Raw genomic sequence first — 22,827 nt, 5'->3', positions numbered from 1 at the left:
ATCCAGGTCCCACAAATGAGCAAGAGCATGTGACATGTGGCCTTTGAGTCTGGGCTTTTCTCAACTATTAACATATGCTAATAAAAAATGCAATGTACCAAGTACTAGTGACTTGTAGGACGGTTACAGCAGGAGCAAAATTTCATGTGTAACGATTTCAAAAAGGGACAAAAAAGTGAACAGGTAAATCCTGAAAGATGAATCCTCATCCACAGTGAGGATTCAAGAGGTCCAAGACTGGAGATGAAGTCACTTTGCCAAAGGGGACAGAATGAGGAGCCGGGAGCAGAGGCATGGGGGTCAAACCAGTGGCCTCACTTCAGTAGTAGAATGTGCTTTTTTTTTTTTTTAACATGGCATGCCTTCAAAAGTTAGAAAATGAAGAAGATTAGCAATTCAAACTGAGGGAAAACAGCCCATATCTGAGCACAGTCCCATTTATTATACACAGGAGTAGTGTCACACCACAGAGCTTAAAACAAATAGCAAACTCCAGCCACCGCAGAGTCACTCAGTGTGCAGGCAGGTGGGCTCGCTGCTCCATGTAGGCACTGCATGTGTGTGTTCTTGCTAAGACACACATTTCTGCCTCTCCCTTCCTGCCTTGTTTCAGTCCCAGTCTGTCTGCACTTTCAGCATGGGGGTGCAGCCTCTTGCTCTGCACCTGGATTCTTCTGTCTCCTTCCTCAGATACCACTGCAGTAGAAACATTCTTAGGACCATAGTAACTTTTGTTTAAAATGATTTTTTTTTTTGCAATATCGGAGTTTGAACTCAGGGCCTCATGCTTGCTAGGTGGTACTCTACCCCTTGAGCTCTGCCTCAGGCCTTTTTGCTCTGGTTATTTTGGAGCTAGGGTCTTGATTTTTGCCCATGCTGACCCAGATCATGACCTCCTATTTTAACCATTGCTGGGTTCACTGGGGCTGGCCTGGAACCCAGATGCTCCCCATCACAGCCTCCCTAGTAGCTAGGATTACAGACATGAGCCACCGTGCCTGGCTGGTTAAAGTGATAACTATTGTGCAAATAAGACGGCCAGAGGGCTTGCTGTTCTGTTTGTGCTCTTCTGTGCAGTAATTACTCCCTGTCTAGGTTCTGCCAAAGCAGAGGTCACTGGAGACAGGGAAGAGGAGTTCTGTGCCACTCAGTGCAGTGGTGACTTCCCCTCCCTCTCTTCCTTCCTGCCTCCCTCTGCCTTCTTCCCTCCCTCTCCACACATCCCCTTCCTTCCTTCCTGTACCTCTCTCTTTCCTCTGACTCTCTTGCCTTCCCTTTTTCATATTCACCATGATATGATTTCTCCTACCTTCCATCTCTGCAGGTACCCACTTAGTACCGTTATTCAAACTCCTAGGGTGTGCTGTCCGCCGTGTTGTGCAAAGCAAGTCTAAGAATGGCACACAACCCATGCTGACATTAGTGTAACCTTTTTGGTTTCAGCTCCCAAGGGAACCTTGGTACATTTACAAGCCATCTGGCATTTTCTCCAAGGTTAGTTCACTCAATTTCACCATCTACCCAGCAAAATTGCCATCCTTGTAACATGGGTGATTGAATTTAGGATCAGTGGGTTAAATTATCTAACCCAGAGGCACTCAGTGCCTATGAGGAGGAACCAGGAATTTATTCTGATTTTTTTTTACAGTACTGGGATTTGAACTCAGAGCCTCCTGCTTGCTAGATAGGCGCTCTACCACTTGAGCCACACCCCCAGTCCTTTTTGCTATAGTTATTTTTCAGATTGGGGTCTCACATTTTTGCAGGGTCTGGCCTTGGACTGTGAACATCAAGATCTCTGCCTCTGGAGTAGCTGGATTATAGGGATGAGCCACTGCACCTGGCCCCCATTTGTCTAATTTTTCTGACTCCAAGTTCAGAGTTATTTCCACTGTGCCTGCATACTGACCGTGAAGAACCATGCCCTCACTGTCACATGCTCACCTTCTGCACACCGCACTGCACGTGTGCTGTACACGAAAGATGAGGTAGGGTTTTAGTAAAATGATCCAAGTAATTCATTCTTTCAGATACTTGTGCTTGGCAGTTCAGAATTTACACTGCACTTTTCATGTACAGGACACTGTGAACGTTTTACTGCACATGTGTGGATAGCAAGGTAGATAGGTGGGAGCCAGCCTTCAGGCAGATCAGTTGACATCTTGTACTACTCTACGACATTTTTTTGGAGGGTGTTGAACTCAGGACCTGGAGCTTGCTAGGCAAGCTGATTTGAACCATGCTCTCCAGTCAACTTTTTTTTTTTAATGTCACAGTTTTTGAGCTCTTTGTTGAAATATGAGAATCTAGCCTTTTCTTTGGTAGCTTCATAGCCTTTGTCATATGAGTGAAGTAATTTCTTATGCTGTCTTCTGTTCCCACTGAATGACATTAAGGTGGCTACTGTGACAGCACAGAGGATATGGTCACCCAGGTTCACAGTCCTCCAGTGCGTTCAAGTTCTAAGGTCTTCACCCAGAAGTGGAGTGACTGGGGGATGGCATGGCATGCAGTTAATTTTGCACATTGACAAATGGATCTGGAATGACCACACCAGTTCCCATCTCACTAGCAAGGCATTCCATTACTGCTTCTCCATATGCTTCTCTTTTTGGCTGTACTGGGGTTTGAACTCCGGACTTCTTGTTTGCAGTGTAGGCACTCTACCACTTGAGCCACTCCTCCGGAAATCCATTCTCTGCAATGCTAGCTATTTCAGGCTTTTAAACCCTTGCTAATCTGACAGACCTAGCAAAAGTGAAGACCAAGCCCGACTTCACTCTGTAGATCTCTAATTTGCTGTAATAATCTATATAATCCAGCATTGTGTCATGTTTGTTGGCTGTCCAGGTTTCTTTTTTTTGTGAATTGCTAGTCACGTACTTTGCCATTTTCTTTGTCCTGTTGGGCTATTTATGGGTCTTTATCTTATTCATTTATAACAGGAATCCATTCTGGACATACATTATTTAATTGTTATTTGACTGTTATAAATACCCGTTCTTTAAGCATTGGTAAGTTCATTGTTTAGCACTCTTTTTCTTTAGAAGAGGCACACCAGGTTAGTTCCAAATGAGAATCCAGAGCAAGATGCACAGGCAGTTCCTGTCATTGGATGAAGCTGTCAATACTTCTGCAGACCTAAGCAAAACGTCCCTACAAAGGTCTTTAAAGTTCTTCCCCAAATTGACAGAGTAGCTCCCATCAGCCTCTTGGGGTTAGACGCTTGCTGACAGATGCTGCAGTATAGACAGGTGGGCAGTACAGGAGAACAGGACTTGACAAACCAGTAGCCAATAGCCAGCGTCTCGTCTTCTCACATAGCTGCAAAACAGCTTGAAAGTGGTTTCATGAAGTGAAATTCATCCATTAGTAATCATTGTTCAGGCATCTCAGATTTAAACACTTAACTTGGATGGTACCGAATCGTTCTATGCCCTCCCCTCTTACACAAGGCATGAATCACTGACGCACTTGGGCTTCAAGTCTTCTCAGGAGCATTTGCTCTTTCGCCTTTGTCCTGACTGTACAATGCTTGGCAGTGCCTGGTTTCGAGCTGAGGGAATACAAATTCGTGGCAAAAACCTTGCACATCTGTATTTACAAATACAGGCAACTGTAAACTCTGGAGGCAAGGACCTGCACTTTCCATATTCATGGTGGTTCTGTCCTAAGCACTTGACTCAGGTAATAATCTTAGTGGGAATACAGGTATTTACTGAATCCCAGTTCTGAGTGGACATTATTCCCTTGCTTCATGTAGCCAAAGTGCCCAGCATAGAGAGAGCCCTTGCCTTCAGGAAGTTACACGTTAGGGGAAAGAAATTCTTTGTTGACAGGGAAAGAGAGATGGGTGACAATGAAGAAAATGATGCAGTGATTGGGATAGTGAGAGAGAGAGAGAGAGTGAGAGAGAGAGAGAGAGAGAGAGAGAGCTTCCTGAGGCAGAGTAGCAGTGATAAATATTTACTAGATAAAGTTTGTAAAACCCCAGTGCCAGGGCTCCAAAAGCAAGCACTTTCCTTTCAAGAGGTAAATTAAACTTCTTTGGATTTTTATTGGAGGCACTTTGTCTGAATCTGGAAAAATGCGATGAAAACTTTGATTTTAGATGAGGCAGAGTTAATGAATTTGTCAAACACGCTCCCTTTTTCTGTGGGGGAAGGGTTCTCACACTGAGAATAGCTGGCTCCATGCGACTTGTCACACAGGGTGTAGATCCAACTCTTCATTGTCCAAGCATTTTGTGTATTTTCCACTTTCTCTCCAGGAGCCCACTTGGCCAGGATGGGCCCTTAGGTCAACGGAATGGTCCTATAAAATGGGGTTAGTGGATCGATTTAACAACAACAAAAAAGACTGAGACACATGTAAAGTGCAGAAGGAGTTCACCTACAGAATCCTCGTCCTCACCAGCACAAATGTCAGACTCAGATTCCCCAGATACCAAGGTAAGGCAGGCTTCCTTCTTGCTTCACTGATTTTATAATTTTTGAAGTTCCTACTAGGTGTTCAATGTTTCTTGCTTCCTCTCCTAACATCTTACTAAAGAGAAAAAAGTTACAATGTTTTCTCTTTTGTTTTCCTTAGCTAAGTGCTTAAATCCCTGATGTACCCTAACTATCTCTGGATGCGTTTCACTGTTTTGGTTATTTTGCTCGGGCGATACAGACTTCAACTTTTTTAATTCCTAGGCGTCTTTTTCAAGATCTCCTTTTGATCCGCCTGGTGGACTCCGTGCAGGCCTTGCAGACGGGCTGGTTTTTGCACAAACTGCAATTTCAACACTCAGAATTTAGGGCTCTGTGAGGAACCCGTTTTTCAAGCCAGGAGAGCAAATGAACATGTTCATGGAAAAACATCCCCACCCTCGGCGAGCGAGCTCTCCTCTAGCCATCCGGGTGTTGGGAACAACACAGAACGTGGCATCTGTCTCCCATACGCAGGATTTTGTCTTAAACTATGGCAACTTCTCTCCTCGCCAGCCCTGTTCTTCTCCAGATTTATCCATCTATAAAAGCTGTACAGCGCCCTTCTTGCCTAGCGATTGCTCTTTTCCTCCTAAGGCCACTAAGGAGCCGGCCGCTGAGGGTCCTTTAGTTTTATTCTCGGCGCGCACAGCCGAGCGCGGCGTTCCAGCGCAAAGCCGGGAAGCTGGCGAGGAGAGGCGGTGTCGGGTTGGCGACCAGCTCCCGCTGGTTGTGACAGGCCCGCGGAGTTAACGCGGGCGCGCAGTCAGGGCCCTCCAAGGTGCGGACCCGAGCGCCCCGCAGCCCTGACCCTCCAGGGTCTGGGCGGCCGCGATCGCGTGAGGGCCCCGCTCTCCCTGCGCCCCTGGGCTGCAGAGCGCGCAGGCAGAGCGGAACCGAGCGGGCTGGAGGAAGCGCCTGGACTCGGGACCCCGGAGGAGCGAGGGGCCGGGGCCGGGGGACTTCCTCCCGCGCTTCCCTCTCCAACGGGAGCGGAAAATGTGATTTGCTGTGCATTCCAGGCGCGGTTCCCTGGGGTGACCTCTCGCAGCCGGCAGGGCGGGGGAGCAGACAAAGAGGCGAGGCGGGCGGAGAGGGGACCCCGCCGGCAAGCAGGGGGGTGCGGGGGCGGGGGCGACAGCGAGTCCAGCGGGCGGCGGCGCCTGGCCAATGGAGAGGCGCCGCCCGGGGCCGTCGGCATTTAAACCGCAGCGAGTGAGATGCCCGACACTCGGTGCGCCCTTCACCGACCGGGCGACCCAGTGCGCAGCAGGAGTGCCCGTCCCAGTCCCGCTCACCCGCGCCCAGCCAGGGCGGCTCCGGCCGCGGCCGCACGCAGCACCACGCGTGGAGAGCTCAGGCCCGGAACACCCACCGCACTGACAGGTGAGCGCAGAAGCCCCGGAGAGTGGTGTGTGTGCGTGTGTGTGCATGTGCATCTATGTGTGCGGGATCCCCAAGTCCAGCTTAGTTCAGACGCTCGGCAGCATTCGATGCGCCAAGGTTCTGCGATTCCCAGGGAGGAACCATCGCGGCGTTCCTCTGGCCCAGGTGGCAGATGCCAAGACCTCCCTGCGCAGGGGAACGGAGGGAACGAAGGTGTCAGGAGCGGGAGGGGACCCTGCGCCCCACTTCCTTCTTCTGGGACCCCACTAGCAGTCTCCAGGTGCCTGCAGCTGCAGCGCCTGCCGAGCTCGCCCTTACCGCGGGGACAGCGGGGTAGGGCACAGCAGACGGCTCGGCGAGCTTCTCCGAGAGGGACCCAGGTGGGTGTGAGGCATAGAGCCAGGGCTGGGGTGTCCTAAGGGCTCGTCGAAGCCCGGTGAGTGATTCTGCCACGGGATGGGGATTCGGAGAATCCGCGACAGGCGTTTTTGCCAATCTGGTTTCAGCCACCGCAGAAACCGCAGTGTCCAGTACCCCGAAGCTGCAGTGCGCTTAGGCGCGGGGTTTCGCGATCCCGCGGTGCGCGCAGGGCGCACTGCACATGCCGCACACACTCGCATGCGGTTGCACTAGCGAGCGCTCAGGTTTCCCCTTCGAGCCTCCCGGGTCCCACGCACCCCTGATCTGAGCAGCAGACTGGCAGGCGCCGGACTGCGACCACTGGTCACTTCCCTCTCTCTCGGGTGCTCCTTAATCTGTACCCAGAGGCGTCAGCCTCGCCTAGCCAGCGACCCAAGACGTGCGCCTGGCTGCGGGCGCTGGTCCCCAATGCGCCGGTCGCCCCTAGTTGTCCTTCCCTGCCTGGCTCATTCCAGTGACTCCCCTACGGCTTGTGGAGCAAGGCAAGGTTGAGGGGAAGTCGATGGGGCTGTCACCTTTTTTGGTCGTAGTTATTTGTAGACTTCAGGTTTGGAAGGAACAGACACCGCTCTCTCTTTCGGCATTGCCTTCAGAACCCAGTCCCGCCCGGTGGACACCCCAGCTTGGCGTTTTCCTGTGCTCCACTTTGGCTACCGTTCTGGACAAACCGGGGAAGATTGGGACGACCAAGCTTTGCTATGAACACCTTCCCGCGCGGCCCAGGAGGGCTCACAGGCTATCCCAGCGGCTGCCTTCTCCTCCTAGACCGACTCTTTTAGGCAGAAATATAGCTTCGGAGCTAGGGGTTAAAATTTCCCCCTAAATGATCCGAGGGCAGAGGCGACCGTCAGTAGGTAATTGGATCTCCTGATGGAAAGACTAAAACCGCGTGGTGCGCGTCTGTTTATGTTCCCCTGAGATGGTGCCAGGACACGAACTGACTTAAAACAATCTATTGTGTTCAGTGGGTCACCAGGGTTTTAAGCCATCCAGGGACCCCAGGGTAGTGGTTTCCTTCTTACTGCGCTTACAAGTTAAATAAATAGCACAGAAGAGGTTAAGATAACTCCATTCCAGGGCAAGGGTTTGCTTTCACCCTAAGGCTGCCCTTCTCCCCCTCACCCCTTTTTTTCCTTTTTTTGGGGGGGCGGGGAGAAGGCAGGGAGCACGGGGGACTTGAGGGTATGGACTTTCAAAGCAAAGAGGAAAAGGATCTTAAGAAAACTAGATTTTCTTCCCACCGCCCCTCCCCAGGTCTACAAAAAGTGGGTGATTTGATTACTATCACGGGTTAAATTGCTCTGTTGGAATTGTTAGTATTTACTAATTATTTAAGGGCTTTTTAGAACTGTAGTGGCTGTGATGAGTGTGTGTGTGTGTGTGTGTGTGTGTGTGTGTGTTTAACCCCCCCAGGTCACTGTAAGAATTAGAGACTTCTGTAAACTTTGTAATTTCACAGCTTTCCTATTTTCTTAAAAGTTAACGTTGAGTGAAAGTTTTGGTACCTCACGATCTGTAAGAAATCCTGGTTGGCTAATGCAGGCTTCTTGTGAGTGCATACAAGGGAAGAAAGGAAACATATTAGCCCCCATCTTTGACTACCACCTGCCGCCTTTTCTTCTCGTTGAAGCTGTGGGTGACCACAGTCTTTAATGATCAAGTATTAAATGTGATAAATACAAAGAAACTTATGCCACAGACGGTTTCCCCAAGAAACTCTTGTTGACAGCAAAGATGTGAAGTACATTCTAGAAGGAAGAGTGAAAGATGCACAGGAAAACTTAAACCTTTTCTGTAAAGGGAAGGAGAGGTCACTGTGCCCTCTGACTGATGGGCACTCAGAGGCCCAGGTTTTACATCTGCAAAGAATTTTCTTTCGTTCTAACATATGCTCTTAGAACCAACTGTGGAGTACACAGGAAGGATTCCTGGCACAGAGAAGTCTTTTCCTTCACATGTAAACATGAAGATACAAAATAGATAATCATTAGATTGACAATACTCTTCAAATTTTATGACATTAGAAAATAAATCCACAGGTCCCTTGTCAAATACAGTCCTGGGTGTCATAGGAACAGTGGGTTGGGGTACAGAAAGAACAGGGCTCAGCCCTGGCTTTCCCACTAATAAGCTATATGACCTTAGATAGATTCCTGATTGGTAAAAGGAAGACATTGTCATCTACTTCATATTTTGTTGTGGAAAATAAATGATAGAATTCAGATAGAATTTACTATGCCTGGCATAGTAAAGGCTCAGAAATAAATAAAAGGTCATTTTTGTTATTAGTGGCAGTGTTGGGAAAAGTAGTGATTCAATACAGAACCAGGACATATCACAGGGTGGTTCTGAATTTAATCCTAAATCCTACTTTAGATTAACATGTCTTTCTCTACAACACACAGTCTCTAACTTGGCTGTCACTCAATAGTGCTGCTCAGTGAACACTTAATATTTATATCTTCTGACTCATTTCCTGTTGACCTCAAGAACTGCATCTGATCATTAACTCCACTAAAAAAAATCTTCCGATGAACATAGAGACACTAGACCTTTCACTACCAGGTGGTCTCCTCCCTGCCCTGTGCAGCCTGATTTCTCTGAAATGGTCTTCAGAACAGGGAAGTTATTGGTAAGGGACTTGTAACGCGTAGGGAATGAGGTTTGATCATCTACTGACGTGCCAAACATTCTTATCTTCTTATTGCATCTTGTCTGAAAAAAAATCAACCTTTTCTTACTAAGGAATGTTGTCCTTAAGTTCTAAAAGTTGATTATTATTTTAATTAAAGGTCAAGTTAAAAATAACCTTTAATCTTTTCAAAATTTAGTTCTGAGAAAAAGGGATGGATTATTTTCGGGATAACCAGCCTGAGGAGGAGTGAGGGCCTACACATAGAATATGTACAGTCAATTCCATCATGTTTCATGCTGGAAGAATGTTTTGATGTCATGCCTGCTGAATGTCTTTCTAAACTTTGATTCAGACATCTGGCTTTCACTGCAATTCTCACTCAAAACACAACTTAGCTGATTGTATGAGCAGGTTGCTTGGCTGATTGAGAAATATAGCAAGAGGAGTGTTGAAAGCAGCTGGTCCAAGCTTTCCCAAAGACATCAAGAACATGGAATCACGTCACACATACCATATGTACTTCTGAGTATCCAAGGTCTAAAGAAAGTATGTTCTCAGAACCCTCGTGGAGAATGGGTTGAACTGTCTTGACCTGCACAGGTCAAGGTAGAGGTGGGTAGTAAGGCTTACCTTACTTGCTGGTGTTTACTCTTGGCCACTAGGAGAAACTGGAAGGAAAGCATGAGATAGAGAAAACCTGCTTTGAGCCTTTGTCTTCTGACCTAAGAGAGTGAGAGAGGAGAATAGAAGAAGAAGAAAAAGAGAGGTGAGGGTGGGGTGAAGCTTGCTGGTTGCAGAGAAAGCTCCCCATGAAAATGTAACCATATTACTTGGAGTAGAAATACATTAAGGGGACATTAAGGTGGGCTTGGAAAGAAGAATGACCTTGCTTGTCGAGGAGGCCTGAGGGTGTCTTGATGCACTCGGAGTTCTTAGGATGCAACTAAATTTAGTGATGTGAACAGGCTACTTTAGAAATGGAAATTTCCATAAAGTGCTTGCAGCTAATGGCTGGACTAGGTAGTAGTCTCAGGAACCTCAGTGTGGGTCAGCTTTTGGAGTGAATTTTTGACTATGTGGCACCCTGCTAGATGTTGATGTGGAAGAGAACTGTCTTCTTCATTTCCTGCACAGTTGTGATTTTTACAAAGTGCAAATGATTTCGTGGGGATACAATTGTGATTTCGAAAGCAAAACAGCCCTGTTTCCTTCATTGAGTGATCAATGAGTAGGAAGGGCTTAGGTAATGGACCACAGTCACAGTCACCTGACAGAGCCCTGGTTCTCATCCCCTCAGTCCTCCTCAGGCTGGTCATCCCGAAGCACACTGATGTTACTTCACCTTAAGCCCTGCTGTTCTGTAGGAAGCTAAACTCTTTGTTGGCTGATGCTCTTGAAGTTGGTTTTTACTTTTCTCTGCTTAAGAATTCAAAAGCTTCACAGTTGGACTAAAGATTTTTAAAGAATAGGCTTTTTAAAAATGAAAAACAATTTTATTTTCCAATGCTAATATATCTTGAGAAAATTTACTTTTCTTTAAAGAAAAACAAGCCTGTCACTCTTGTCCTTTGGCTTATGGGGTACACATGCTCCCATAGGAACAGGCAGTTTGTTCAAATTAAACCTGAAAACCACAGTTGATTAATTTTAAATTTACTGTCTTATTTTGGTTTCTGCCATAGCATCCAATGGCTTCAATTAGAATTTTAAATCCATGGCATCTCTCAAGGGACAGGGTAAAAGTTTGGAGTTTTCTTAGACAAAGAAAGACAAGTGTTAGGGAAGTCTTTTTTTTTTTAATTTTTATTTTATTCATATGTGCATACAATGCTTGGGTCATTTCTCCCCCCTCCCCCCACCCCCTCGATACCTGGCTGAAACTATTTTGCCCTTATTTCTAGTTTTGTTGAAGAGAGAGTATAAGCAATAACAGGAAGGAACAAGGGTTTTTGCTGGTTGAGATAAGGATAGCTATACAGGGAGTTGACTCACATTAATTTCCTGTGCGTGGGTGTTACCTTCTAGGTTAATTCATCTTGATCTAACCTTTTCTCTAGTTCCTGGTCCCCTTCTCCTATTGGCCTCAGTTGCTTTTAAGGTATCTGCTTTAGTTTCTCTGCATTGAGGGCAACAAATGCTAGCTAGTTTTTTAGGTGTCTTACCTATCCTCACCCCTCCCTTGTGTGCTCTCGCTTTTATCATGTGCTCAAAGTCCAATCCCCTTGTTTGCCCTTGATCTAATGTCCTTGACTAGAAGGAGTTTGTCCCACTGAGGATGAGAAACCAAAAGGATCACAATTGGTTCTTTCACACGTTCCCACCAGTGAAGGCATTTTAAAATGCAAAGAGCAAGTGCAGGATGTAGCTCAGTGGTAGAGCACTTGTGGATCATGCATAAGGCCTTGGGTTCAACCAACCAAAACCAACCAAAAGAACCCCAAAGACCAGAAACCCTGCCAAATCCATGTGATGTATAACAGCCATTCATTTAACAATATTAATGAGCACCCACTCTGTGCCTGGTACTGAGGGTCAGATGATGAAGAAGCTGTCGTCAACTCTCAGACTAGACATTTGTTCAATAGCAGATGTGAAAATTCCAGGAAAGAAAAGTTGAGAATATGAAGGATCCTGAGTTGGTCTGGAGAAATAAAATTAATTTGGGGGATAGATGTTTGAAGAAGGGACTGGCTTTGTGGTGTGGTGTGGTCCTGCATATGCAGTCAACATACCTCCATAGTCAGTCCCAGCTTGGCCTCTGTGATGGTGACTCTGAGGACCTTGGTCTGGAGGTCATTTTTAGTAGGTGTGGAGGAAGATTGTCTGCACGGTCCTTCTCCTTTGAAAAGGGCAGTGAATGAGTTTTATTTTAGGTCTTGGCCCTGAATTGAGTACACAGCAGAAACTTGTGAACACTTCTCAAATTCACATTTGCCCAGGAGACTAAATGGTCATGGTTCAAGTTATCCTGGTCTCTGGAGAAAATCAGCACTGTTTTATAACTAGCCTTTTCTCATAAGTAATTTTTTAAAAGGCAAAACAAAGAAATTAATTTTTTGCTGTTGTTGGGGCAAAAAAAAAAAAAAAGGCTCTGTTTAAAGAACAGAATGTTGTAACATAAACTGACAAAAGCCAGGGAACCTACAGTTTAGCGGGAGCTAAATGTCACATTATCAGCTCCAAACTTGGACTTGCCCAAAAGTACTAGGGTAATGTTGGAAAGATGGAGACATCTGAGGATGTTTTAAGTGTAATATCTAATTACTTAGCTTGACATTAGCCTGAGGACTACTGGCCTTTCCTTACCAGAGGCTGTTTATGGAGGAATGTAGGTAGATGCTTCCTTTGTCTCTGAAACAAAGATAATAACTCTACATGAAAATGCCAGCTAGTCCATCTTCCTGGAGACGAAGGTTGTATTCAATAGGGTTACTGTTAAAGCGCACTTAGTGGTTGTATAGTACTGGTGTTTGGAAGGGAGCAAAGATGACTACTGCACAACACAGCCCTGTTCTTAGATTCATAAAATCATGGGGTGGGGCAGAAAGTCTCCGGATTTCAGTCAGGTTGTCAGATGGCTGTGGAGGGAGGCTGTGGATTGAATCCACTCTCACTGACAAGAAAATCCTTCCACATTTTAATGCTCCCACTGCGCCTGTGGCCTGGAGGGCTACAGACCTACTGAATCCCAGTCTGCATTTCACAGTCTTCCCAGGTGACTGTCCTGCCTGAGAAGGCGCCCAGGGGAGTCTAACAGACCGCACTTCTCTGTTACAGGCTCCTTCTCCCTCTCCTCCTTCTCCCCCTCCTGCTCCTCCCTCCTTTGCCTCTCTCTTCTGTCTGTCCTACCTTCCCTAAATACCCTGCCTCTGGAAGGATCCTCCTTTATCTGACGCGCACCTTTCCCACCACTCATTTTTTTCTATCTGTGCTTTCTTGGTTTTTATCAAATCTGGTTTTTTCCATTTATTAAGTTATTTTTTATGCTATTGCTCATTTGCCCTTGCCTTTTTTGACCCATATCTGGTCCAGACCCACCCTGAGAATTCATTGTCATGAATTGACTCCATGTGCCTGTGACATTTATTGATGTAAACATTTGCACACACCTGTTGCCATTTTTCTGCCTTCAAAACTTTGCACCTATAAGCTGGACAAGGAGAGTCAAGTTTGTAATTCTAGCTACTTGGGACTCTGAGATCAGGAGGATTGCAATTGGCCACTAGGCTGGGCAAAAAAGTTTGTGAGACCCCATTTCAGCCTGTCATCCCAGCTATGCAGGAAGCTGAGGTTGGGAGGATCACAGTTTGAGGACAGCTGGGGCAAAAAAAGTTCACAAGACTCCATCTCAATGGAAAAAGCTGGGTATGGTGGTGTGTGCTTGTCATCTCAGCTACAGTGGGGAGTATGACAGAGGAGGATTGTGGTCCAGGCAAAAAGAAAGACCATATCTCAAAAATACCAGAGCAAACAGGACTGGAAGCATGACTCAAGCTGTAGACTGCCTGCCTTGCAAGGATTAGACCCTCAAATCCAACCCCAGAGCCACCCCCCAAAAAACTGTACCTATCCATAGACACGTGGGTGAATGACAGAGTTCACCACCTAACAAGTAGACGAATGCATGTGGTGGTGTTGAGGATGACATGAGGAATGTCGGTGTCCCCAGTCTACTCATCCAATGCTCTTCCTCAGAAGTTCTCCCTCTGCCCCAGGCCTTCTGCTCTTCCATGTGGGTCTCTTTCCAATGTGTGGCAATGATGAAAAGTCTCCCATTGCTAAGTGCAAGAATGCCTGCAGTTATTTGACCATCACGCAAAGTCAAATGTAGCTGGTGTCAGAAGGCAGGAAGAAATTCTTGGGGAAGTCCATGTGATGAAGAATTAGGTCCTGGCTCAGCGTAAATCCTGGCTCATTCACTGTGCAACCCAGGGCTTGGTGGCTGGGGGTGGGGGGCGGGGAATAGGAACAATGGTTGCTAAGTCCTGGAAATATGGTGAGAAGTCAAGGAAATAGTTTACCCAAAGTGTTTAGCAAGTGCTATACAAAATGTGAAGTGCTGTCATTAACTTTTCAGTTAACTAACCTGCCAGTTTTCCTGTCTCTCCCCTCTGTGCCCCTCCTCCAGTATGAGCCGCATTGCCTACACTCTGGGAGCCTTGCTTCTCCTCCTGGGGGCCCTGCTGCCAGCTGCTGAAGGGAAAAAGAAGGGGTCCCAAGGTGCCATCCCACCACCAGACAAGGCCCAGCACAATGACTCGGAGCAGACTCAGTCACCCCAGCAGCCCGGCTCCAGGAACCGGGGACGGGGTCAGGGACGAGGCACTGCCATCCCTGGGGAGGAGGTGCTTGAGTCCAGCCAAGAGGCCCTGCATGTGACTGAGCGCAAGTACCTGAAGCGAGACTGGTGCAAAACCCAGCCGCTGAAGCAGACCATCCACGAGGATGGCTGCAGCAGCCGCACCATCATCAACCGCTTCTGCTATGGGCAGTGCAACTCCTTCTACATCCCCAGGCACATCCGCAAGGAGGAAGGCTCCTTTCAGTCCTGCTCCTTCTGCAAGCCCAAGAAATTCACCACCATGATGGTCACACTCAACTGCCCTGAACTGCAGCCACCCACCAAGAAGAAGAGGGTCACACGTGTGAAGCAGTGTCGTTGCATCTCCATTGATTTGGACTAAGCCAAGCACACACATACACCTGTCCTAGGGATGTGGCCCCAAGCAGACCCAGAGGCAGACTCAATAATCTGATTCTTAATTGGCTTAAAACCAGAGGCTGGAAGCACCAGCAGCTGCCTTCTGGCTAGAGCCCTCTTGTGTGTAATTTGTGTGCATGTGTGTGCATGGGTGCCTGTGGGTGTTTTCAGACATCAGAGGAAACAGTCCCTGACAGAGCCACTTCCTACTATTATCTGCTTTAAACAGGGATGGTCTGAAATGTCCACACCACCCCAACTCACATCCACAGAGGCAGGGCTGTGCTGGGTTCTGGGTTGCTCTTTCATGTGCCTTCCTGGGGACCAGAATGAATGTTAGCAACGAAGAGGCAACTCTGAGGGCCAGAGACCTGCTTTGGTGTCTCATTAGACTTTGAAACCTGAACCTGTGCTAGCTTCCCTTCTCCCTCCCACAGTTCTTCCCCTCTTAGGTTCTCAGAGACTATTTCAGTCTTACCCCATGTCAGTCAAAATTACTCAAGTGATTCACTTCACCATGGATGTAAATGTTTTCCATCTTGTGAAGATCCTCCAAATTCTGGGGAGGCTGGTGTGACCAAAGACAAGCAGGACAAGGTGACAAAGAGAGTGCAGAGGGTGAGGACCAGTCAGGTGCAGCAGTGAGACCCAGGCTTTAGTGAAAATTCGGTTCTGGTACTTAAGAGAACCCAGGTGAACAGATGAGAAATAAGACTACCGAAAGTTCATTAATCTTGGTGTCACTCTGATCTACTGAGACTAGCTGAAACCCAACACCCAACTTAAAATTTCAGTATGGTCCACTTGTATTTGCAGAACCATGTGAGTGAGCTAAACCAGGACAGCCCCTGACCCTGTGCCACTCAGGAGGCCAGCTGAGGTGGCATAGAACCTTCTACCCAGGGACAGGAAGAAAACCAAACCTTGCAAGCTGAGGTCCTTACATAGATTTTTTTTCTTGGTTATCATTGCTTTTCCCCAGTTTGTTTTTCTGCCATAATGCTTCTGAAGGCCACAATCCTGTATTACAAAATTTTTGCCTACATGGGGAATATGCCTGCTAGTAAAGAACAGACTATGACAAGAGAGCTTTCCTGCTCCATTCAGCAGAAAAGTCCATTTTCTATCTCTGTTTTAGCCATTGTTAGGAGACTGTCAGGAAGAAGAGTGAGTAGGGAAATTGAGGGGCAGACTCTGGTGAGGTAGCAGTTAGCTCTCCCTACTGGAGATGCCAGGGGTATGACCTCCATTTCTTCCTTTGCTCCCTAAGGACCTACAGCGAAATCCGGTTAAGAAGCAGAGCTCTGGGGATGTTAGCTGTTCATCTGCTACCAGTGGGGTCCTTGTGACCCTCCTGTATGTACAGGAGGTGCTGTCTTCTGCTTGATTGACTTTCAGTGCTCACAAGCCCTACTTAGCGCTTATATAACGGCCATGGTGCAGGGTGGATGGGATTTGGCTAAGTGGTTCTCTGTAAGGCTGAGGTTCAACCTGCAATGCCCTAGTGCTCTTGTCAGCCTCACAGCCAAATCAGGTGTCATTTGGAAAACAAGCATTGCAGATTTGCATTCAGTTGCCCATCCAGGCTCCAGCATTTAAAGAACTGTTGCAATTAAAGAAGCTGCTTTAATTTTGGTTTTGTTTTGGTCTAGTGCTCTCCCATATAACAACTAAACAGGAACCATGCCATAAGACAGAAGTTGTCTTGAACACCCAAAATGTTGGGTCTAATTTTGAAACTTTTTTCCACTACTGATGATTCTATTCTAGGTGAATTTGTGCAAACGCTTAGTCTGTACCTTTTGTATACACTGTATGCCCTTGCCTTAACTCTGTACCATTCACATTCTCCAACAAGAAAGAACAAGATGGATTTAATTAAGCACACAAATGCAAAGGCAGACTTTTGAGGGTGAAGGAGAGGAAAGGGGGAAGAAGCTGAAAATGTAAAACCACACCAGAGAAGAAAAATGATGTTCAGAACCAACAATACTGAATTTCTCTTGTTGTAATTCTGTCACAAGATGCAATTTTGTTCAAAAGGGATGACTTAAGTTGCTACAGTAGCCTCGTACCACACACTCTTGCATGTAAGTCAGATTTGGCTTAAGTAAAGAGAATTTCCTCCAAATTAACTTCTCTGGAACAATTAGCCGCATAAATACCCTAAAAGCACAACACTTGCCAAAGAGGGAAATGTCAGCTTTTCTCACTGTGCCTAAATTAAGACTAGCACAGTATGGTAGTCACCCAACACTTACTGAAAATGCCAGTATCTGTTACGTATTTTATTGGAGTCACCAATGATGTAATGATATATATTTTTTCATTATTGCAGTCAAATTTTTAATGACAAGATAGCTGTGATCTTGACTTATCTATTAAAATAATGCCAAACATGAAATTTGAATCTTATGATGTACATCTTATGTTTGTCATTAAAAGAGAAACACACCTCCTGTAAGTCTATAAGTTGTTATTATAGGTCTTCAAAATTAAAAGTCACAGGTGAAAAGTCTGGAGAAGGGATAGTTTCCACTGTGTGGAATGTGAATAAACAAAAGTTATTTAATGTAATTATTAACTCAAGTCCTTTGGTCACTGTGACTTCAAGCCTTTCTGTGGCTGCCTCTGAGTAGCAGAGACAAAGATGGCACACCGTATGTCCTAGGAGACTTCAATCAGGCAGAAGGAAATACAGTCTTGACCCATGAAGATGAAGTACAGTCAAGCCTGAACTTTTTTTTTTTAATTAAATGTTCCTGAAAGGTCAACATTTCTGAAGCAAAATTAAGAAAGACGTTAAAGGTTGTTTTGTTATGATATGGGTATACAAGAGAGGAGCAGATGGAGATGGACAGATCGCAGTGGGGCCCGTTCTAGGAGGACGTCTAAGGTGAGAAGTGCACACATGGAACATTTCCAATGACCAGTTGATGCTGAAGATGTTCTATGGACTTGTCATCTTTCAAGATATTTAATATCATCTGCATTATGTATTGTGTCTGCTTTAATCATTTTAAAACAAGACAGGATTATATAGACAATGATCAAAGTACCCTGTGTATGAAGATGTGAGGAATTCAATAGTCTCATAAAAGCTAATGTGGCTTAATGTTGTTTGGGTCTGTAACTAGAATTTTATTTTCACCCCAGTAATAGTCTACATAACCTTTGCCAAAGAGCAACCAATAAATTAAACCTCTTCTTTTTTCTGCATGTTTGTGTTTTAACTTGCAGTGTTCCTAGGGTTGGGGTGGGCAGGGTTCACTGTCACAGGAAGGGAAGTAGGAATGAGACACTAAGAGCTCTTGTAATTTTAAGAGGAACATGTTAGATCCTCTTAGATTCTGTGGGAGTTAGAGACAAGGGAAGGCTGGGCTGCAACTGAAGAACAGCCTCCTCCCCCCAGCATAACTGCAAGTCCCCCTCCCCCCAGCACAACTACAGCCCTCCCCCTCCCCCCAGCACAACTACAGCCCTCCCCCTCCCCCCAGCACAACTACAGCCCTCCCCCTCCCCCCAGCACTAGTCTCCCTCCCCCAGGATAACTACAGTCCCCCTCCTCCTCCCCCCCAGCATAACTACAGTCTGCCTCCCCCCTCCTCCAGCAAAACTACAGTGCCCCTCCCCCCAAGCACAACTACAGTCCCCCTCCTCCCTCCCTCCCAGTATAACTACAGTTCTCCTCCCCCTCCCCCCAGCATAATTACAGTCCCCCTCTCCCCCCCACAGCATAAGTACAAAGGAGAGCTAAGAGGGTCAGGATGGGGCCTGCAGGTAGTAGAAGGATTGTCACAAAGAAATGCTCATAGCTTTGTTTCAGGATGTTCCACAGAAAAACAGGAGAAAGATTTGGGGTTCGGCAGAAGGAAGAGCTTTCTAATAATGAGAGTGAGTCAGCTGCCGTTGAATTGGCAAAGTCCATTTTCTTGGAATTTAAGTTATGCTAGACATGACTTTATAGGGATGTAAGGTAAATGGAATTATTTCCTTGGGTATGCAGTTGAACTAGTGGGTTTCTAAGATGCCTTTTCACTTGGACATACCGGTCCTATGACAACAACAATAATAATTCTAGCAACTGTGTTTGAAGTGCTAACATAATACATGGTGCTAAGGGTTTAATTTGAATTCTCACTAATTCTCCAGTTAGATCAATGAGGTAGGCACTGTTATTATAACCACTAGGAAGCAGTGAATTCATATGGTTTTATTGCAGCCCCTGGGTCCTTAAATACTATACAAAATTGTAGGATTCTCAGTGCTCATTGGTTTATTCTTTTAGGGCAGAAAGCAGAATTCTACAGACAAATTCAACTATTGATCATTTACATCTAATGATGAGGCTGTCCTGAAGTTGTACTTGACAACATCAGGACCCCATGCTCAAAAGCCTTCAATCAAAGCTTCCTTGCCACCGCCCTTCTTGTGGACTTGGAGGGGAAAGTAGAAGTGAGTACCACGGAGACAGTGGCCTCAGGAAAGCCACATCAAGGAGGTAACACCTGAATAAGGCTTGAAAGATGAGTGTAAGGACATCACAGGCTCAAAACCAAACAAACAGATGAAACCCCTAATACAACAAGGCATGCTGGAGCATATCAGCAAAATGCTAAGTAAGGATCTTTGAAAATTCTTTCTTCTGTAAAACTGATGAGAATCTGGCAAAAATAGATTTCACTTCCTTTTTGAGCTCTAGAAGTTGACTGAAGACTTGAAGCAATTGGGGGAAGATTTATTCAAGGAAAGACTGGATGTCTGCATGAACAGTGGGCACCATGACATTGTAACGTACCCTGTTCTTATCTCCCCTCCCCAGCTCCACTGTGGACTTAACCAACAGCCTGCAAATACAGTGAAAACCAGCAGTCTGTGGTCAATGGTGGGGGTAGAATGGGAGGGAGTTCTTTAAAAGACCTGATCCCAGAGAAATTAACACTTGTCCTGTTTGACAGGCCCCAAAGGCCCCAGTTACAACGATCTCTTTATTGATCTAACTAAAAGTTTCCCACTGTGAAAAGAAAATTGACAAATACAGAATATAGAGAATGGGGTCTATTTGGGAAGACCCCTATGGCTGGTAGAACATTAAGGGTGATAAGAGAAGATAGCTGGAGGGGAGGGGGAGTGAATATGATCAAATTATGTCATGTGCATATGCAAAATGTCATAATGAAACCCTTTGTTTTGTACAATTAATATACACTAATAAAAGGCAAAATATTAAAGTAGCCCAACATATAATTTAGCAATCCTACTTCTAGATATTTATCCAAAGCAATTGAAATCAAGATTGCAAAGACAGAGTAGCATTCCACCTTCACTGCGGTGCTCTTACAATAGCCAAAAGGGAGAACCAACCTGAATGTCCGTTGACGGATGAATGGATAAAGAAAATGTGGCATAGACATAAAATGGAACACTATTCAACCTTAAAAGACCCACTATGAGTCACCAAGGGTCAAACCTTTAGAACATTATAAGTGAAATAAGCCAGTCACAGAAAGACAAATACTATACATCCCACTTACATGAAGTAGCTAAAATAGTCACACCACAGGATCAAAGGGTGGGATGGTAGTTTTTGGGAGCTGAAGGGAGGAAGAAAGGGGCAGTTACTTATCAACAGGCATACAGTTTTGGTTAGGTGACATGGAAAAGCTCTAGAGAATATAATACTGAGCCTCTAGCAACAGTAATGTACTTGGCACTTAAAACTCATTAGGAGTTAGGGCTTCTACTGTCTTACTACAATAAAATAAAATGAAATAAAAATAACAATATTTCATTGTATTTTAAATGATTATTCTCATTCTCACAATTCTTCATTATAAACACGGGGCTCAAATACACTTACGTAAGGACTTAACCATCTTTGATGTTTCTGGCTGAAACCACTTTCCTTTTCTCTTGCTGTATCATTGAACATTGTAGCATGGGTTCACTGGAACTCAGCTTCATTGCTTGCTTGCCAGAGAAACCATTCCATAAGTGCCTACACTGACTTCCTGGGCTGACCCTTTGACTAGGGAACTGTATCATATTCCAGCGATGGCTGAAGGGTTTTTAAGAGGATAGATGGTTTTTTACTCCTTGTACCTCTTCTCCTTAAAATGTTTTGTTTTTTAGAACTATCCTTCCATTGTTGCCATTCAGGCTGCTTGTCACCCTGCCTTTGATCCTTCTCCCTTTCTAGATATATGGGTGACATGAGGCCACATTGGTAAATCCAAATTCTTACTCTACATGGCCACCATGATTGGTTTAAGAAATGGGCTTGAAACTCTGAGTTCACAAGAATCTCTTTTAAGATTTGAGTACAGAGGCTGGGGAAAAGATCCTTTTCTCCTCTAGATCACAAGTTTCAATAAGCTAAAACCTGCCTGGTCATCTTTCCCAGATATATGGAGGAAACTGAAGAATGACAGCTCCATGCCCAGAAAAGCAGAGCTATGAAGTGGAGGGAGTACCCTCCTGAAATAAATTTTTTCCTGGATTTAGCTGTGCTTGTCAGGCCGAGCTCTGAATCATCTTGTGTTAGATATATATTCCCCTATAGCAACAAATATGCCTGAACACAGCAGATTAAAGCAACACATGCTTATGGTCTCACACATTTTCTGATAAGGATCCAGAAGTGACCAATCTGGTGGTTCTGGCCCATAATCTCTGATGACCCTGTAGTCAAGATGTCATAGGGGCTGTTGTCATCTAAAGGCTGCTCTGGGTTGAAGAATCCACTCCAGTGTCATCCACCCACATGGCCATCGGCTGGAGGTCTCTGCAGCTCATGATGAGGCCTCTTCTCAACGTGGTAACTGGCTTCCTCCAAAGTAAGTAATGCAGGAGAAAGCAAGGAAGCATGTGCCTTTCATGAGTCAGTCCCCAAGCCCATATAGGCCTTTATGGCTCTTACCATATTCACCAGAATCTCTTAAGTTTACCCACAGTCATGGGGGGGACTGAGTCTTCACCTCTGAAGGAAAAGGAATAAAAAATTCATGATCATATTTTAGAACTACTCTGCTCTGTTTCATGAATCAATAAATGTCAGTTTTGGTTTAGCTGGTCTTGGGTTTCTATCACTTGCAACACAAAGAGTCCTGACTAGTATCCATACCTGAGTCACTAGGAAAGTTTTAGGTGTTAGTACTCATCGTTTTTAATCTGGTGAATTGATGTCTTATGATTCAATGAAGGCAGAGCCGTGTTATGTTCACTGTTCTACATCTGTATCCTTAGTGGCACCCCAAAAGTTCTTGTACAAGGCTGACCTTGCATATAGCAAAGATAACAACTCCCAGCATGCCTAGAGCTTCATGTTGTAGCTTGGAGCTAATGACAAGTACCATGGAGGAGCCTATTCTACTTATACTACCATTCTCTCCCCAAATAGCCAACCCAGGCGTCTTTGGCATAATTAAATATTTTGGAAGCAATTTTTAATCCCACAGAAAGCCTAATCGGCACCTTGAAATTTTGAATTTGAGAGCCCAGGAAGAGAATATTAGAGTCTAAACCTTACATTTGTGAATATTTATATTAGAGGAGAGAACTAAAGGATCGTAAAGGATGCTTGGGGCAGAAGGGACCATAAATCATGGAAAAGAAAAGTTCCCTGAAATTATATTCATTAATTTAGAAAAAATTGATGCATGTAGAAAAATTACTACAAAGTTTTAAATTTAATTCTTATTAAGTACATCACAAAGTATTCTTGGATGCAAACAATAGTGTCTTCTCTAGCTAGTTAAATCAGAAAGAGCTTTTGAAAGTTACAGGGAGTCACAGAAATGAACTAGTCATAGAAAGTGCCCAACAAAACCATGGCACCAGTACACATGATGGAAAGATCTGTGTAAGAGAATTACTAAACTGGTTCTCTTCACTGCAAGACAGTCTGGTTGTGAGGTAGCCAGCATTTGGTGATCTTTCTCTGGGACCATTCAGTTTTGCATGAGAAAATCCACTATACTTCTTTTGGGAAAGTCACTAGTAATATAAGAAGATCAGAGGAAAAGACTGGTTGGACTTTTGCTTAATACAAAGACTTTCATTTACTCTTTCTCTTTTTAGCTTCATGCCATATCTGCGTCTTCAGTTAACATGGTCATTGCTGAATCCAGAGCTTCCTGAGTTTGATGTGAAAGAAAATCATTTTTAGTCCAAATAGATGAGGTGAAGCTATGATTGCCTGTATAACCTGGAGTTCA

General features: G+C 45.2%; 1 protein-coding gene across 1 annotated transcript; it reads left to right on the top strand.

The window, feature by feature from the left end:
* Positions 1 to 5,641: 5,641 nt before the first annotated feature.
* Grem1 (gremlin 1, DAN family BMP antagonist) lies at positions 5,642 to 17,830 on the top strand. Its single transcript, XM_020186713.2, has 2 exons — positions 5,642 to 5,855; positions 14,039 to 17,830. The coding sequence occupies exon 2, from the start codon at positions 14,040 to 14,042 to the stop codon at positions 14,592 to 14,594; it is 555 nt and encodes a 184-aa protein (XP_020042302.1). The 5' UTR covers positions 5,642 to 5,855; position 14,039; the 3' UTR covers positions 14,595 to 17,830.
* Positions 17,831 to 22,827: the final 4,997 nt, after the last annotated feature.

The sequence above is a fragment of the Castor canadensis genome, chromosome 2, assembly GCF_047511655.1.
Source record: "Castor canadensis chromosome 2, mCasCan1.hap1v2, whole genome shotgun sequence".
NCBI classification, from domain to species: Eukaryota; Metazoa; Chordata; class Mammalia; order Rodentia; family Castoridae; genus Castor; species Castor canadensis.
This window is presented reverse-complemented; position numbering and strand designations above follow the sequence as displayed.